At 42.9% G+C, this 19,087-nt stretch overlaps 2 protein-coding genes and 1 long non-coding RNA gene across 3 annotated transcripts; 2 read left to right on the top strand and 1 right to left on the bottom strand.

Moving 5' to 3' along the window:
• Window positions 1–111: 111 nt before the first annotated feature.
• On the bottom strand, window positions 112–16,709 carry LOC105393534 (actin-related protein 10). The gene is made up of 10 exons (XM_038106817.2): window positions 16,470–16,709; window positions 16,046–16,198; window positions 15,619–15,727; window positions 14,212–14,320; window positions 6,411–6,554; window positions 5,721–5,840; window positions 3,651–3,742; window positions 2,478–2,605; window positions 601–2,005; window positions 112–320 (listed from the first exon to the last, which is right to left on the bottom strand). Exons 1-9 carry the CDS (start codon window positions 16,547–16,549, stop codon window positions 1,843–1,845), a joined length of 1,098 nt encoding a protein of 365 aa, XP_037962745.2. The 5' UTR covers window positions 16,550–16,709; the 3' UTR covers window positions 112–320; window positions 601–1,842.
• Window positions 7,023–13,631, top strand: LOC125488735. The gene is made up of 2 exons (XR_007266451.1): window positions 7,023–7,053; window positions 13,337–13,631. It is a non-coding gene; the product is annotated as an uncharacterized LOC125488735 (long non-coding RNA).
• Window positions 16,710–17,025: 316 nt separating the features above from the next.
• On the top strand, window positions 17,026–19,086 carry LOC105393546 (small glutamine-rich tetratricopeptide repeat-containing protein alpha). The gene is made up of 2 exons (XM_038106520.2): window positions 17,026–18,114; window positions 18,711–19,086. The coding sequence occupies exon 1, from the start codon at window positions 17,148–17,150 to the stop codon at window positions 18,018–18,020; it is 873 nt and encodes a 290-aa protein (XP_037962448.1). The 5' UTR covers window positions 17,026–17,147; the 3' UTR covers window positions 18,021–18,114; window positions 18,711–19,086.
• Window position 19,087: the final 1 nt, after the last annotated feature.

Genomic DNA, 19,087 nt, shown 5'->3' on the forward strand with positions numbered 1-19,087 from the left:
CGAGTGTGTTTCATTCTTTGCACCATTACCTATAAATATACTTATGCAACTATGAGTCGAAATAAGGCTAGAGGTATAAACTAGAAACAACCAAGAAATGAAACTCTCCACTACAAACAAACAACCACTGTACTCAACAGATCAACATCACAAGTAATGAGTGAAGAAGGAGTCGAGGAACTTGGCGAGACAGCCGACGCAGCAGCGGCGGCGTGACGTCACGAGAGGCGACGGGGCAAGTGACGTCACCTGGGGCAAGGGGATGCGTGACGTCACCGGGGCGCGGGGGGGCAACATGGCCGCCGGGGGCAAGGGTGGGGCTGGAAGAGGAAGGGTTGATTTACTATTCGTTACGATTTTTTCATTGAACCACTCTTTTAGATTCAGTAGGTACTGGAGTCTGCAGGGTAAGTAATAATTCTGCATAGATCTTACGTCTTAACACTGCATACAGTTTGGTAGAGTATGTCGTAGTCTCCCTATCTCCAAGAACCGAAGAGTCGTAGGCTTGAGAGAAGTACTTGTTCGTTACTAGGGTACTGGATTATCAGATTTCATGAGCCATGAAACGTTTATTTTAAAATGATTGAATTAACTTACCGGATATGTAAGGTTTTCTAATGATGTGTAAATAGGAATAACATAATTGGGGTTTCAATGCCTGATTCATTTAGGAATTAGTTTGATAATTGTACATATAACAAAATGTAAACAAAAACATACACAAACACTAATTTGACATAGCAACAGCTGTCGCTGCAATAGACTAAGGAGTCGAGTTCCTCGTCCCCTCAGAATAACAACTTCACTGATTCCTAGATACTAGATACCCATTTCCTACCACTCTCGCCATAGAACAAGCAAAGATATAGAAAAATCTAATAATTGTAGAGTTGTAGAAAATACCCATGGACGTAATACGTAAGTACTTATTACTTCCATGAGAATACCAACACCTTAGAGACCTACACGCTACACGGTGGCATTGAGGCAGTGGTGCAGGCTTCCTTTCAAAATAAAAAAGCAGTAAGTTAGTTTGAAATTTGTTTATTTATTACATAGAAAAGGTTTTATAAATATTTTCCTTACAATTAAATTAATAATTATTTATTAATATTAAAATAATAATAAATACTATATTTAGTTAAGTGTGAAGCACGCACATTGTTCCTGAAAACAGAGTACCTATACAGTTTACAAAATGGCTGCCGAAGCAAAAGTGGCGCCATCTGCATAAAGCTCTCATTGCGCCTGAATAAAAATGCAAGTATGTAAACTTCTGTGGCATTGTTGCTACAAAACGGTAGAACAGAATCAATAACCTTTAGTATTCAATACTGTTTTGCTTACTCTTTGCAGTCGTACTAATAATTTATACATTCCATACGTTTGTCGGGAGTGCTCAACTTAGATAAACAAGAGTGTGTGTGTGTGTGTGTCATAAATCTGTGTATATAGCGCGTGTTACACGTTTTACACCTACTTTGTAAAACTTTGCATGAGCCATATGAAGTTTGATTGACATATTATATCCTTATGCCTAGTAAATACAGTTGGTTTTGCTTTTGAAAACAAACAAATGACAGATAAAATGTATGACATCTGTATTTGACAGCTGTCACAGGACATATGCTATATTTTACAAAATATATAATTATGTATTCGACAGGTGTCACAGAACTCATGTTATATTTTACAAAATATAAGTACCTACAGTTACAAAATGGCGAATCAACCAATCGCAAAAGAGGTTAAAGCTATAGTGGCGCCACCTGCATGACTGTGTGTGTGTGTGTTGTTAACTCGTGTATCATCATCATCATCATCATCATCATCAGGTGTTCATCCGTGCGTGTGCGTGAGGCTGGGCCAGTCGGGGCGCGGGGAGCGCACGGCGCGCGCCGCGAGGGCGTCCCCCGCCAGCGCCGCGCCGCCGCTCCACGCCACGCAGTTCTCGTGGGACGCCGCGCGGTGGAACTTGATCAGAGGCACCTTGAGAGACGTGCTGGGGACGGAGGGAGGCGCGGTCAGTGTCATGTTTAAGTTAAACATTCCATTTCCTACATGTGTCACTAGATGGCGGTGTCGTCACCATTTGTACATCGCGGTATGGTTTGGTTTCACCATCCAGCCGATGTGAACTATCAATAAAATGTATGCGAACCTAAAAATTGTGTGTAAATTATCTAGTCACGACTTGACTAATTTAGTGGAGGACTTTGTCCAAGCCAAAAAATGGGGGGTAAACTGACAGAATGTTTTGGGGAATATAATGTATGCCTAACATTATTTGATGATATTGATGTCGATTCTGAAGGCAGAAATTCTAATTTTAACGCTGTCAAACTAAAAAAATTCCTAGCATAAAATGACATTTACGGAAACAATCATAAGGTCGAATTTTAAACAAAGAAATTAAGTTTTGACAGCTCTAAATTTAGAATTTCTGCCTTCAGAATCGACATCATTATGCTTACTTGTAGGGTGGCTGTGTGAGTAGATACCGCAGCTCCTGTGCGAGCCGGGCGCGCAGGCCGGGCAGCGCCGCGCCGCCCCCGGTCACCAGGATGTTCTCCGCGAGGGGGCGGCGCCCGTCGATCGGACACTGCGGAGATTATGATTATATTATGAACACATTAGGACGTGTAACTATGGAATAAGTTTAAATAACACATTTTTACGTTTACATTTAAGTTTTCTTTATTTACCTACTCGTGTTGTGGTCGCATGTATTTAGAAAGTACACATTACAATAATTTTACTCTAGTCTTAAATTATTTTTAAAAGTGTAATTTATCTGTTTTGTGATCCTTAAATAAAAAAATAATTTAAAAAATCAAATAAGAGGATTACATTGCAAAGTAGTGGTAGTAAGTAGTAGGTCATGGTTGATGGTCCGATGATCTAGAACATTATTGTAGATATAGAAGGAACAAATGACAATCAAATGCCACACCCAGAATGGCACACACAACACAGAAATTGTTCCGCAAGTTGGTCGACATCCGCTAGTATGTGGCACTGAAAGAAGAAGTAGTGTGTCGGGCAGCGAGGTCATGTCGCCTGTATGTACAACAACATCGCCACTGTACCTTCATGATGCAGCGAGCACGAGGTCATGTCGCCTGTATGTACAACAACATCACCACTGTACCTTCATGATGCAGCGAGCACGAGGTCATGTCGCCTGTATGTACAACAACATCACCACTGTACCTTCATGATGCAGCGAGCACGAGGTCATGTCGCCTGTATGTACAACAACATCACCACTGTACCTTCATGATGCAGCGAGCACGAGGTCATGTCGCCTGTATGTACAACAACATCACCACTGTACCTTCATGATGCAGCGAGCACGAGGCCATGTCGCCTGTATGTACAACAACATCACCACTGTACCTTCATGATGCAGCGAGCACGAGGTCACGTCGCCTGTATGTACAACAACATCACCACTGTACCTTCATGATGCAGCGAGCACGAGGTCATGTCGCCTGTATGTACAACAACATCACCACTGTACCTTCATTATGCAGCGAGCACGAGGTCATGTCGCCTGTATGTACAACAACATCACCACTGTACCTTCATGATGCAGCGAGCACGAGGTCATGTCGCCTGTATGTACAACAACATCACCACTGTACCTTCATGATGCAGGTCAGCACCAGGTCAGGCAGCGAGGTCATGTCGCCGTCGCGCTGGAACAGCACCTCGGCCGAGCGCTCCCGGGTCTCGCCTGGAACATGTGTACAAACATCATCACATTATATACCGTACACCATAATACACATACACACTTGGTACTTGACATGATGCTACGCCCTGCAGAGATGAATCAACTGTAAGTGACTTATAATTATACGTCCGATGCACACTGCACACCGAGCGAGTGATGCTAATCTGACTGGCCAATCATTATACCATGATACAAACCCTAGTCTAGCTCTTGTGTAACAACACTATATCCCATTCCACGGGGAAAGACGTCTGACAGAACCCTTATTACATTCGAATAACGGTAGTTTTTGTTTGTTTGAAGAAACTAGTTATCATCATCTACTATTTAGGCAGGCAAAATTGCCACTGGAGCTTATTCTAAAGAACGCCCCAACATTCTGTCCTCGGCCTTTCTCATCTAGCACTAGCAGGCTGGTGGATATTCTATTATTATTATTATACAGGGTGATTGGAAAGTCGATGTATTCCTTTAAATGGGTTGTAGACGAAGGCATTTCCAGTCGATTGAACCCCATAATGCATTATCCGAAAGTCAACCATTTCTGAGTTACTTAGGTTTTAAGTTTTTTTAAGAATTTTGCCAAAATTTATGTTTAAAAGCAAAATATTTCAAAAACTAACGATTTTTTAAATTTAATTATATTTTATTATTAATTTTATTTTATTTTATTATTTTACCAGACGACCGAATGGCGTAGTGGTTAGTGACCTGACTACTGAGCCGATGGTCCCGGGTTCGATTCCCGGCTGGGGCAGATATTTGTTTAAAACACAGATATTTGTTCTCGGGTCTTGGATGTGCCCGTAAAATGGCAATAGGCCCGCCCCCTATTACATTGGGACTAACATAACACTCTGGCGAAAAGTGGGTGCAGCAATGCACCTCTGCCTACCCCGCAAGGGAGTACATTAGTACAAGGCGTGAGTGCGTGTGTTGTGTGTGTGTTGTGTTTGTTTATTATTTTATTTTTTAATTTATTATTATTTATTTTTATTTTTAATTTGATTGACATTGCATGTACTATGGATCTTGTTATCTGAAAATAAATGTTTTTATTATTATTATAATTATTTAATCCAGTTTGTCAAATTGTTTAACCACCAAATTGCATCTCCTATAACACTATTCGGTGAAACTTTTCAGCTAAAATATTTGGCACAGTGTTTGAACAAGTTGAACAGTAGTTTTGTGGAACCGGGTTGTGAAGAATTATTTTGTTTTACCAATCATAATTGAAAATTACAATCGGCTAACCGTGTTATCGGACAAGCATTATTTCGGTGAAGCAACCTTGTCCTAGATATGTGCATTTGAGGAACCGCAATATTGGAACACAATAATTAGTAAACGGTTCGGATAAGTCCAGTTACAATACTTTTTACCTTAAAATTGGAACATAATCTTGGTTGTTTCCCTACTGAGATTTGCCCGCCTATGCGGTTGTTTTGGCTATATCTTGGTCATACCTTAATCGATTTTAGATTGGAATATGTCATTTTAAAGCTTATAAATTGATTATGTTTTTAAACTGTAGTGCCTGAAAAATTGTCAGATAAAAATCTTTTTTAATTTACCTTTTTTGTTTTCACCTTTCTTAACATTTTCTTAACGTTTCAACTACTTTAAAGCACTGTGTCTAAATTAAGTTAAATATTGCGCAATTAATGATTATGATTAGTTGACTAAGGTGTCACCAATGCAAAACAATCAAAAAAGTATTTAAAAAATCCTCAGTTTTTGAAATATTTTGCTTTTAAACATAAATTTTGGCAAAACTCCTAAAAAAACTTAAAACTTAAATAACTCAGAAATGGTTGACTTTCGGATAATGCATTATGGGGTTCAATCGACTGGAAATGCCTTCGACTACAACCCATTTAAAGGAATACATCGACTTACCAATCACCCTGTATATTTCACCATGACGATTATCGATTCTTCAACATAATCATGGTCGCTATACGGCATCAGTTACCTGACACAGTGATGGCGGCCCTTCCCGCGACCGGGTACTGCACTGACGGCGCGGGGGCGGGCGGGGAGGGGGAGTCCCACTGGCACGCGCGCTCGCGGTCAGCAACAAACAGTGTCTTCACTGAGGAACATACAGTACAGAGGTTACGTGAGGAGTACATAAGTTGTTATAACAGCATGTCTTAGATCAGATGTTAGAGCAGTTTAAAATTCTAAGCAGTTTAAGGGTCTAAGACATTAGGTCTCCTTGCGAGTGATCCTTGTTATCTGTTAGGCTGGCAGCACTATATAGGAAAATCTCTATCAAATATTCGCATAGAATGGGCTTGTGCCAAATGAGCCTCCTCGAGTGACGTGACTCACCAGGCAGTCAGTTACTGAAAATTTATGTGATTAGCTCATTCTCTCACGACTTTCAATATGCATAGGACGAAAAACCCTAGTCCATCTTTATCTTTATAGCAAATTACTGACGAACACAAAAGCTGGTAAGAAGAAGTTGATGCGTCACTCCCTCCATCACAAACAACACTAACATTGAGTTGCAGAAAGGATCTTTAAGTTAATGTCGGCATTAAATGTATTGTTGCCTTGCTTTGACAGTATACGGACAGAAAGAGACAGACATAGATTTAATGTCGACATTAGCTTAAAGTCCCTTTCTGCAACTCGGCATAAAACCTGCCCATACCGTGTATATCCTCCAGCACCTCATCACTGAGCCCCAACTCCTCGCCGTTGTCTCTGTCGAGGCGCGCGCGCAGCTCCCCCCGCACCGCGCCCGCCCCCCGCGCCGCCCACTGCAGCGCCGGGATCAATGGCACCGAGTGTAAGACTGCGAGAGAGGGGAGGTAAGTTGTAGCGTTATTTATGTTCTAGACATAAATACCTACCTAATATAAATTTAATTTAGTAAGACAGTAGTAGTTACGTACCTAAATAAAACATTTATTTAGTTACATATTCGATATTTACTAACTTATCGATACTAACTATCGACGTTTCGATAAACGCTTAAAATCGACACTAACTACAACACTGGCCCTTTTGTTTTGGAACCTGCCTAGTTGCGTATCCCCTCTCGACCCTCCGGCTCGCCTGCCCCGCCATCAGCGGTCGGCGGCCAGCGCTCCTTCCATTCCACCTCAGACCGCGGGACGCCGAGTGCGTGTCTCTCTAACCAGCGCGCATTTCCACTTTGCTCCGCTCTGAACGGACGTCTTATCGCTGCATAATATATAATAACTTATGTTAGTTATTCATTCTTAAAGTCTAAATTCAGTGTGTGAATCTTCCCCACTTTCGGGGTCCAAGGTCCACGCTACTACTCCAAGGTCCACGCTTACGTCCACGGTACGGCTTACCGGCTCCACGGTACGGTTTACCGACTCCGCGGTTCACCTACGTGGCTTCTACGGCTCGCCCTCTACGTGCTGGTTCGGCAACCCCCTACCTTCGTGTTGCTGACCACGCCGCGCAGCCGAGCTACACGCCACGCGCACGCAACGGCCACGTGACCTGCCTGCCTACCTACCTGGGCACTGGAGAAGAGGACTTCCACGCCGGTCGCGTTATCGGGATTCCACGCCGATACTCTTCGACTCAGGGGAGTCCCTATCCGTGCCAACTGAAAACTGACTGATCGTGTAGTGTAGGCCTAACCCACACTTGACCTCTTTAATAAATTTGTGTCAAGCTGAACCCTGGCTTTCTCATTTCTTCTCTCCTCTTAGCTAGCCATTTTTTATAAGCGCGACACTGGCGCCCTCCACGTGGTTCTAACGGTCAGTCATTTTTTGGTTGGTGACGTAGCTTGATTTGTGTGCGTGCAATTTATAAAGACTTTTTTTCTTTTTATTTCAGCTACACTTCGTAACTAAAGTGCTGTGCGACATTCCAATATTTTAGTGTTGTGACAAAATTTAAATTTATCGATATCGATAAAATATTGTTTTCTATTTTCCTTAATTTTCTGTTCATTTTGTTTCGCACAGGACATTAGTTATATATTTTATTCCAGCGTGTTTTGCACACTTTGCAATTTTTTTATCTCTGTAAATTTTTTTGTGTGCAAAGGAAAGAATTGTCTAGTAATTTTTTTTGTAACAGAACGGAATCATTTAGTTTAGGTAAATCTGTTCACACTTACTGGTTCACTTTAGATTTGCGAGATTTTTTTTCCAAATTCTAACCTAAAATATGGCACGTGTTATAAAATTTTTGTCTCTTCAAAAGCCCGAGCTTTCCTACGAAGTAGCTATTCGTGGTGAGAAAGCTGATGGCACGGTTGAAGAATTGCGCAAACAAATAACGAAATTATGTCGATTGTTTCCTTCGGAGGATATTTTAGAATCTTCAATAAATATAAAGGAGGATATAGCCGGAGTAAACTTGAGTTTGGATAAACTGGAGAGTTTTATCAAAACGTTGAATACCAAACCTGACCTAAATGTATTTAAACGTGCTCAAAACCTCGCTAGCCACTTGTTCCATAGGATCAATCGTATTGATGCATCTACTTCACCCCAAATGCTGGAAGCTTTGGAAGTCTCTATAGGCCGCTATCAATCATTAACTGAAGAATTAGGTGAATTTAAGTTCGCTGACAATGAGCCTCAGCCCCAAACTTCGCAGGGTAACTACACTCCCACCTGCCCAATTCCTCAAATTAACGTCACGTGTGACCGCGGTTCTTCCAACGACTTCTCTAGTCTGCGATTTAACGGCAAATCTTGTGCCCGCGCATTTATAATACGGGTGAACGAGTTTATCAAGGCGCGTAATATCTCCCCGAATAAAGTCTTGTCCTTCGCAACCGAGATTTTTACTGACGAGGCCTTACATTGGTTTCGCTGCATTAAAGAGCAGGTATCCTCATGGGATCAGGTTTGTGAACGCTTGAAAGACGATTTCACTCATGCAGATTACGACTACCGTTTTCTTTCTGAAATTAGGGCACGTACGCAAGGTGAGAAGGAGAATATAACCATATATCTCTCAATTATGGCAGGTATGTTCTCTCAGCTAAATAGGGAACTGTCCGAAGAGGAGAAATTGGAGATTATTTTGCATAATATTCGTCCGGCATATGCCACAGTACTAACGTCTTCCCCAGATATCAAAGACATCGAGTCTCTTAGAATTCTCTGCAAGAATTATGAGAACGTGCAATCACGATTGTCTCAATTTCACGAACCACCTAAGATAACCTCTGCTACTTTGGCTCCGGATTATGCCTACCCTTATCACACAGCACCTTCAGAAAACGTAAAATCTTACCCTAAACCGTATTCTGGTAACAATAAATACCCCAACTATGGTCAGAATCAAAGATCCGGCTACACAAATTACCATAACAAGCCTAACTTTCAAAACAATGGTAATAATAATAATTATAGACAAACTTTTCAAGGTCCTAAACCTGTTCACACAGTTGAAAAGAAGCTTTTCTGTCCTCGCTGCCGGGTTGATACCCATGGACTTAGAAGCTGTAAAGCTGAACGTAAAATTGTTTGTTTCCGCTGTGGTCGTCCCGACGTCAAATTTCATGACTGTCCCGACTGCCAAAACGCGTCTTTTCGGCCAAAAAACTAAATAAGCAGAATTGTAGTACCAACAACTTTGATGAACAAGATTCGGCTTGTTGGTTAAAGTTCATCAAAAATTTCTCCACTTACTATAAAGTAACTTCAATTCTGCAATCTAAACCAGAAAACGATTCTAGGCCTTACGCAAATATTTTGATTAACAACATACAAGCTTGTAGCTTGCTTGATTCTGGTGCTGCTGTTACCATCTTAGGTAACAACAGTTATAATGACCTAAAATTAGATTGCCCCATTCTAAAAGATGACTGCGTGACTGTAGTTGCTGCTGGTGGTCAAACTATTAAGAGTGTTGGCTATGTGAATTTACCTATCACATTTGAGGGTAACTTTCATATCATTAGAGCTTATGTGGTTCCTGCAATTGATACTCCACTTATATTAGGTATCGATTTTTGGCGTAAATTCCAGTTATGTCCCAACTATATATTATATTTATATTTAGTATCTATCTATCTATGTATTTGTGTAGATATATCAGCTGTCCGTCACCCATAACACAGGTTCTGCCTAGCTTGGGGCCGGATGGCCGTGTGTGAGATGTCCCCACATATTTATTTATTAACTATCTTGGCTCTATCGACATAACCAGTTCTAATGTAGCCCCTGTTTCAGTTTTGTCCCTTTCCACTGACACTCATGTCACTTCTTATGATCATTTGGATGATAAGCAGCGCATCATTGCCGACAATCTCATAGAACAATTTAAAGATATCTCCATGGAAAGAAAGGGATTGGGTAGGACCTCTTTAATCACCCACCGCATTGATACTGGTGATTCCCCTCCCGTCCGTCAAAGGTATTATCGTATGTCACCTGAGAAACAGCGTATCCTTACACAAGAGGTAGACGAAATGCTGAAGCTGGACGTAATAGAGCCTTGTGAGAGTGAGTGGTCCTCTCCAGTCCTCATCGTCTACAAACGAAACGGTCAGCCTAGGTTTTGTCTCGACAGTCGTAAGCTCAACTCAGTGACTAAAAAAGATGCATATAGCCTTCCTTACATCTCTGAAATCCTGGACAACCTTAGGGATGCTAAATACATGTCCTCAATCGACTTGTCAAAAGCTTTTTGGCAAATACCTATCGCAGAGGAAGACCGAGACAAAACGGCGTTTTACGTTCCCGGACGCGGTTCCCTACGCTTCAAAACTACAGCATTTGGCTTAACCAATGCCCCTGCGACTCAGCAACGTCTTGTTGATAAACTGTTTGGGCCAGATTTTGATTTGAAAGCTTTCTGCTATTTAGATGATATCGTCACTGTGAGTAGCTCCTTTGAAGAGCACGTTTCCCTTCTACTCTGTGTTCTTCAAAAGTTGCAGCAGGCTAATCTCACAATAAATATTGATAAATGCCAATTTTTTCGCAGCCAGCTTAAATATTTAGGCTATGTGGTGGATGCACAAGGCTTGCGGACAGATCCCGAGAAGGTAGAGGCGATCCTAAATTTCCCTACCCCTACTTCCAGGAAAGATCTAAAACGTTTCCTTGGGACCGCTACCTGGTACCGCCGCTTTGTTCCAAATTTTAGCACCATCGCTGGACCACTCAATAAGCTGACTTCGAACAGAAAGAACGCCCCACCATTTTCTTGGTCTGCTGAAGCAGATGCCGCTTTTGTCAAGCTAAAGGAGTGTCTCATATCAGCACCCGTTCTTTCCTGTCCCGACTACAACCTACCGTTTGAGGTTCACACCGATGCCAGCAATTATGGGGTAGGTGCAATGCTGACTCAAACTGTAGATGGTGTTGAACGTCCGATTGCGTATATGAGCAAGTCGCTTACGGGAGCAGAAAAGAACTATAGCATAACGGAAAGAGAGACTCTTGCCGTTTTGATAGCACTCGAACATTGGCGCTGCTACCTCGAAAATGGGCAGTCATTCACTGTCTATACAGATCATTCTGCCTTAAAGTGGTTCTTATCTCTAAACAATCCAACTGGCCGGTTAGCTCGCTGGGGTATCCGTCTCTCGATGTTTAACTTCGATATTAAGCATCGTAGAGGTGTAGACAATGTTATCCCCGACGCCCTTTCCCGTGCTGTCCCTATCTCTGCAATTTCCACAGCAGATTACATTTCCACCACTAATGATAGTTGGTATAAAAGTATTTATAACCAATGTTTGAATAACCCTTCTGGTTTTCAAAACTTCCAAATTAAAGACAAACGCCTATTTCGACTTTCCCGAAACAAATGTCACCTCACTTCTGAGTTTGCTTGGAAAGAAGTAGTACCGAACGAATTGCGTCAGCAAGTGATATCCGAAAACCATGCTACACCTACAGCTGGTCACTTGGGGATTCACAAAACCTACCATCGTTTGGCTCTGCACTACTTCTGGCCGGGTATGCACGGTGATATTGTCAAGTTTGTTTCCTCTTGCCCCACCTGCCTTGCTTATAAACTGCCTAACCATACTACCTTGGGTGAGATGGGAAGGCCAAAACAATGCTCTCGTCCTTTCCAGATGATTTCCATCGATTTTGTCGGCCCCCTACCTTCGAGTCGGAAGCAAAATACATACTTGCTAGTGGTAGTATGTTGCTTCTCTAAGTATGTCCTGACGTTTCCAATGCGAAGGGCTACAGCCGATGGAGTCATCAAACACTTAGAGGATTCTGTTTTTCTGGTTCACGGGGTCCCCCAGACCATCTTTTTGGACCACGGCAGCCAATTTATAAGTAAAAACTTGGATTCCTTCTTTAAGAAATATAAAGTCCCTAATGTTTATTTTACGCCAAGGTACACTCCTCAAGTGAACACTGTTGAGCGTTACAACAAAACTGTCATGACGTGCGTCTCAACTTTCATTGAGAATGATCATAGGTCATGGGACGCTAACCTACCCAAAATTCAATTCGCCATGAACAATTCTGTAAATGAAGCTACCGGTTACACACCATCATTTCTTGTTCATGGTAGGGAACTCGTCACCTGCGGATCCCACTACCTGGATTCCGATTTGGGAGACGAAGTATTGTTTTTACCTCGCGATATTTATTGCGAGAATGTTGGTCATCTGGCCGGTATCTTCAATAACGTCCAAGCTTCTCTTTGGAAAGCGCACATGAAAAATTCGTCTCGTTACAATTTAAGGCGAAGAAATGCCGAATTTCAAGTTAACGACATAGTTTACAAGAGAACGTATTTTCAGAGTGACAAAGACCAACATTTCAGCAAGAAATTAGCCCCCAAATTTTTAAAATGTCGAGTCACTGCAAAGAAATCTCCTCTAGTTTATCAATTGCAGGACATGACTGGCAAGGACCTTGGTGCTTGGCATATTAAGGACCTGAAGCTAGTTAATTATGCACAGTAGTCAAAATTTTTTCCCCCTCATTAAAACAGTTACCCTTTAATTTTTATGTCTTATCAAAGACATCTGCTTAAGTCAACAGATTTTTATATCAGTTGCCTTTTTTATGTAAGGACGCCTTATTATTTTAAATTATATTTAATAAGGTTATTTTGAAAGGTGAAGTATGACAGAATTTGAAAGTGAAGTATATTTTTTTTAAGGTAGTATCTTTGATAGGAGCATTAGTTTAGCTGCGGATTTTTTCTATCAGTAGGCAAAATCCTACCTAATATAAATTTAATTTAGTAAGACAGTAGTAGTTACGTACCTAAATAAAACATTTATTTAGTTACATATTCGATATTTACTAACTTATCGATACTAACTATCGACGTTTCGATAAACGCTTAAAATCGACACTAACTACAACACTGGCCCTTTTGTTTTGGAACCTGCCTAGTTGCGTATCCCCTCTCGACCCTCCGGCTCGCCTGCCCCGCCATCAGCGGTCGGCGGCCAGCGCTCCTTCCATTCCACCTCAGACCGCGGGACGCCGAGTGCGTGTCTCTCTAACCAGCGCGCATTTCCACTTTGCTCCGCTCTGAACGGACGTCTTATCGCTGCATAATATATAATAACTTATGTTAGTTATTCATTCTTAAAGTCTAAATTCAGTGTGTGAATCTTCCCCACTTTCGGGGTCCAAGGTCCACGCTTACGTCCACGGTACGGCTTACCGGCTCCACGGTACGGTTTACCGACTCCGCGGTTCACCTACGTGGCTTCTACGGCTCGCCCTCTACGTGCTGGTTCGGCAACCCCCTACCTTCGTGTTGCTGACCACGCCGCGCAGCCGAGCTACACGCCACGCGCACGCAACGGCCACGTGACCTGCCTGCCTACCTACCTGGGCACTGGAGAAGAGGACTTCCACGCCGGTCGCGTTATCGGGATTCCACGCCGATACTCTTCGACTCAGGGGAGTCCCTATCCGTGCCAACTGAAAACTGACTGATCGTGTAGTGTAGGCCTAACCCACACTTGACCTCTTTAATAAATTTGTGTCAAGCTGAACCCTGGCTTTCTCATTTCTTCTCTCCTCTTAGTTAGCCATTTTTTATAAGCGCGACAAAGTATAGTAATATGAAGCTACAGATTAAAAGATTCAAAACATAGATGCATTTTTGAGACTTAACCTTGAAGCTTACTTCCTTCCCGATTACGTAATTGCGTCAATGGCATAAGAAGGCGGGAGTCGGAAGAAGAGCGCGCGTCAAGTTCAAGTTAAATTTGCGTATAATAAAAATGCAATTGTTAGGAACTTCCAGTAATGTTCAGTCGCGTCATATTGCATAAAGTAGAAGCCACACCTTGGAAGAACTTACAGAAACTAACACTGCTGCTATTGTGGTGGCCATTTTAACTATTGATAAAGCAACAGATGGTCGAAAAATTCAGATAGATTTGCTTGCGCATTTGCAACACACACCACGCCGACCCCCTGTAGCCACGGAGGCAGGTGACTGTGCATGTCTCACCGGCAGTGACCTCACAAGGTAGGTGACTGGTGTGCATGTCTCACCGGCAGTGACCTCGGCCTCGCGATAGCCGATATCCACGACGAGCGCGCAGGGGACGCCCAGCGTCAGCGCCGCCAGCCGCGCCGCGTCCGCCCACACCACGCCGCCCACCTGCACATGTGGGGCGGGAGATTACGAGTATATACTTTCTCTAATGAATGTATATATTACATATATACTCATTCTACACTGTAATACTATTTGTAGTGCCTACCATTGAATTATAAAGGAAGAGCTTGTTATCTAACGCACAGGTGATGAGCCTAGTTTAGGTAACAATGTAAATTATTTATTTAATTGTTCAACTTATGTATACTATACATATTTTTTGTCAATAAAGTATATTCATTCATATTCATTCATTCATTCATTCATTCGTATACAAGGACAAGGAAGCTTATACAATAAAACAATGACTTTAATATAAAGGTATTTTAGGTCTTAGGTAAACCACAATTTTCTGACATGTGAAAAGTCTTGTATACAAAAACCAAAAAGCAATAACTTTCAGCCAACCTGAACAGGGAACTAATCTATGTCTAAGTGGAACTGGGTTGGAACTACAATGCTGCTACAGTTCCATAAAGTTACTTGACTTTATATGAGATGAAGTATGCATTTGTATAGAAAGTATTTTCAAGCTTTCTGTGGGTTTGATATCAGCAAGATCATTATCCAAAGACCTCCAAAACCCTCTCATAACATAGTCAAAAACAATGAATGCAATAAATGTCCTAATGAATTTCACAAATCCTTTTCCTGTATCTAGACACGCGGTCAATTCAAATTCAAATGGTTTAATCGACGTAAAATTTTACAATTATTTGTCGATAGTCATCTACCACCATTTCACAAAGGCCCCGTCATTGAGAAGGAAAGAAATGGCGAAAGAAACTCCTCGAGCATCTTTTCAACTTTTTCCTTATAATCTATTATAATTTTTACTTATATCTAGTACCTACAATTTTACTTAAGTACCTATATCCATTTCATTTTTTCAATAGCCTTAGCTGAGGTGGACAAGACCACGCGTTTTTGTCGTTTAAATAATCATTTATACTATAGTAAGCTTTACTACATAATGTAGCTTTAACATAATTCTTAAATTTTTGCTCAGTAAGGTTTATTGCTTCATTTGATAATTTATTATAAATATATTATAGGTAGGTATTATACGGTAGCTTTTCCTTTGTATAAAACCTACTCTACATGTGCAATTCGGTTTTCTGAGTGTGCCAGCGACAACTGCACAATGCAATAGGTGGTACAAAATAATTTTCTTCACACTTTCGTAATCCCAAATAATCAATGAATTATAATAATATATCAATTTGGATTCAATAGTTAATATGCATTGCAATAACCAATCTCTTGAATGTCACTGTAATCTTGTCATACATAGTCCGTACCTCATAATGCTCGAACAGCACCTTGGCGAGCGTGTCCCGGAACAGCGTGGGGCTCAGCAGCGACTCCACCACCACCACGCGCCGCTCCTTCGGGTTCACCAGCACGTGCCTGCAACACCACATGACAGACAAAGGTCACTTTACATTTGAATGTGACAAGTGCTAGTTAAGGTTTTGTATTTGTCAGCTGTTTATCTTTGAAAATGATACCCTATGATGAGTCTGCAATTGACAAAAGCTGGATGTAGACCTCAGTGAAGGCAGGCCACAGGCTACAATATAATAACACTACTATAAAGTTTTATAGCCCTAGTATGATACAGCTTTAAGTTTTACTGTGTGTGTTTTGGTATGAGGGTGATGGGTGATTGTTTTAACAAACTTTGGTGTGGCATAATGGTTTCATAATAATTTAAACATAACTAACCTGAAGTACAGCAGGTGCAGCATGTGCACGAGGTTCTCGTACAGCTCCTCCGCGGTGGAGTAGTCCAGCACGCACTTCATGCGGCGCTCGGCGGCGCTCCAGAACTGCGAGCGCACGATGCAGCGCGGCGCCGGCTCCCCCGTGAACCCGAACCTGCAGGGGACATGGTGAACATCACCACCCGTTACTGCACCACTGAATACAAGCTGCATTCAGAAGGGCTAGCACGGGGCGCTCGCTGTTGAGGCTGCGCGATGTGAAAGAGCGCGATGCTAAACTTTTGTCACGTCTTAATTGCGCCCCGTGCTAGCCCTTCAGTGGATTATGTTTGTCACAGGGAAACTGTAGATTAACATGATAGGCACGTCTATGAAAGTACACTGGCCTTATAGGATAGTTAAATATGAAAATATTATACACTTACTTTGTGTACTCGGATCCTAAATCCAAAACCACAGCTTGCTTTTCTTGTATGAGGGCTATGCCCTCGTATAAGGGCATCATTTTGAACTAACACTATACCGCTTTTTTAGGTAGTCGCAATTATAATTTTTATGTTGTTTAGCGGTAGAAAATAATAAAATTAACTACAAAATTTCAAAACAAAATCTTGAACAAATTTTTGACTTGCTTGCCGTCGGTCGCCGTCACCGATGACATCACATCACATCACATCACGTCAGTCTGTATTCTGGGCGCAAAACGTCAAAAAATCGGTGGATCGGTGCTCTGTGTGTCATAGTTCTCGTCATGGAGGATGAAAAAAATTAAACTCTGATCATGGATGATATCTATAGCCTTATGATATGGAATCATGGGATCATGCGGAGGAAAATTAGTTTTTTACACCTATGGAAGAACTTCGCGATGGAACTCATGAAACGAAATCACATTACTTCTATAAAAATGACCCTCCTCGAGCCCTCCTCTTTCCTTATCGTTCGTTCTTTCATTAAAAGTAAAAATGTCATTATGCTGTCACTCAACACTGTCAAAAGTCTCACGCAAATGCATTCCCATTGTCAAAAAGTCCAAAAAAACATTAATTCGTAAAATAAAAGTGCTCGTTTTGAAGATATAAAGAAGTGAAAAACAATACACAATGTCGGATTTGAAAATTGTGGCCGCAAGTATAGTAAACTTTCTGAAACAGCAACTGGACAGCAACAACCTGAGCGCGGACTCGCGCGAGAGTGTGGAGGTCGGCGTGCAGTGCATCGAGACGGCGTTCGAGGTGAGCCCCGAGGACGCGGCGCGCGGCCTGGACCTGGTGCGGCTGGTGCGCGAGCACCTCGGCAAGACGCAGGCGCCGCCCGAGACGCGCGCCGTGGCCGAGGCGCTCAAGAACGAGGGCAACGAGCTCATGAAGGCGGAGCGGCACCGCGAGGCGCTGGACAAGTACAGCAAGGCCATCGAGCTGGACCCGCGCAACGCCGTGTACTTCTGCAACCGCGCCGCCGCCAACTTCAAGCTGGGCGAGCACGAGACGGCGGTGGCGGACTGCACGGCGGCGCTGGCGCTGCAGCCGGACTACGGCAAGGCGCACGGGCGGCTCGGGCTGGCGCTCACGGCGCTGGACCGCCACCGCGAGGCCCGCGCCGCCTACGCGCGCGCCGCGCAGCTCGAGCCCGACAACGAGTCCTACCGCACCAACCTGCGCCTGGCCGAGGAGAAGCTGGCGCAGGGCGGGGGCGCCGCGCCGCTGGACCTGGGCGGCCTGCTGCAGAACCCCGCGCTGCTCAACATGGCCACGGAGATGCTCGCCGACCCCAACATGCAGAACCTGATCTCGGGGCTGATGACGACGACGGCGCCGGCGGGCGGCGCGGCGCCGGGCGCGGGCGGCGGCATGAACGCGCTGCTGGAGGCGGGGCAGGCGCTGGCGCAACACATGCAGGCGGCCAACCCCGACCTGGTCGAGCAGCTGCGGCGCCAGGTGGGCCCGCGCCCGCCCGGCCCCGGCAACCCGCAGTAGACCCCCGCCTCGGACGTAGCCACACGGCATGGATACAGGGTGCAACTCCATGCAGGCCTTTTGTTTTTAATTTAAATAATTTATGAATCACAATATTTTGTTTAGTGTTGCCCAAATTCAGTCTTGGTCTTGCAGTCTTGGTCTTGTTCTTGCGTTTTTGCAAGACCAAGACCAAGAACAAGACCGCCTATTTTTAGCAAGACCAAGACCAAGACCTGACCGTGCAAGACTTGAGCAAGAACAAGACATAGCCTGCAAGACTCTTGCGTCTTGCAGCTAGGACTTAGCGCTATTTTACTGAGTAGTTAGGTGTAACAGTTCAGTGTATAGGTAGGTACGCTTAGGAATTCTATGGGACGCAAAAAACTGTATTAAAGAATATGAAAAACTGGACCTATGCGCATTACGACTAATACCATAAACATAGCGAATAAAAATATCTATTAAAATCAAAAAGTAAACTTTAATAAATAGTAATAGACTAATAGGTAATTGCAAGACTTGCAAGACTCTTGCTGCAAGACCAAGACCAAGACCAAGACTGAGAGCGCAAGACCAAGACCAAGACCAAGACCAAGACCAGGTGTATTGGCGCAAGACCAAGACCAAGACCAAGACCGGGTGTATTGGCGCAAGACCAAGACCAAGACTGGCTAAGTCTCGTCTTGTTCTTGCATTTGGGCAACACTAATTTTGTTGCAATCAGTAGAAGAGATGTATCTTCGTCCTGTATATATCGCCTTTTAGGTTAGGACCGATTCTGCCAATTTACCCTTGAAATATGCAGCTGTCTGCATATTTGGTTAATAATTTTGTTTAAAGCATTTATGGTTCTATACTTACTTGTAGTTGTTCATGACACATTCACTAGTGTGAAGTGATAGTCGAGGGGGGGAGAGTGGAGAGTGTAAGGTTGTTAAGAGGACTGTGGTCAGACATCACTTATCTCTACTAACATGTACCAAAATATGTGTTGAGGTAATGGTAGTTTTAACTCTTTAAAATAAAAATATTCCTAGCTAAGAAATGAAATTTGGATTTGTTAAATAAATTTATGGAAATATCAT

The sequence above is a fragment of the Plutella xylostella genome, chromosome 7 (genome assembly GCF_932276165.1).
Source record: "Plutella xylostella chromosome 7, ilPluXylo3.1, whole genome shotgun sequence".
Lineage (NCBI taxonomy): Eukaryota > Metazoa > Arthropoda > Insecta > Lepidoptera > Plutellidae > Plutella > Plutella xylostella.

Bases quoted from the DNA above. Each gene is read 5' to 3' on its own strand.
- LOC105393534 (XM_038106817.2), bottom strand. From the start codon at position 16,549: ATGATGCCCTTATACGAGGGCATAGCCCTCATACAAGAAAAGCAAGCT. The intron at 6,555-14,211 runs GTGAGACATGCA...CCTCTCTCGCAG, and splicing joins CGAGGCCGAGGTCACTGCCG to TCTTACACTCGGTGCCATTG. The intron at 5,841-6,410 runs GTATGGGCAGGT...TATGTTCCTCAG, and splicing joins GGTGCTGGAGGATATACACG to TGAAGACACTGTTTGTTGCT.
- LOC105393546 (XM_038106520.2), top strand. From the start codon at position 17,148: ATGTCGGATTTGAAAATTGTGGCCGCAAGTATAGTAAACTTTCTGAAA.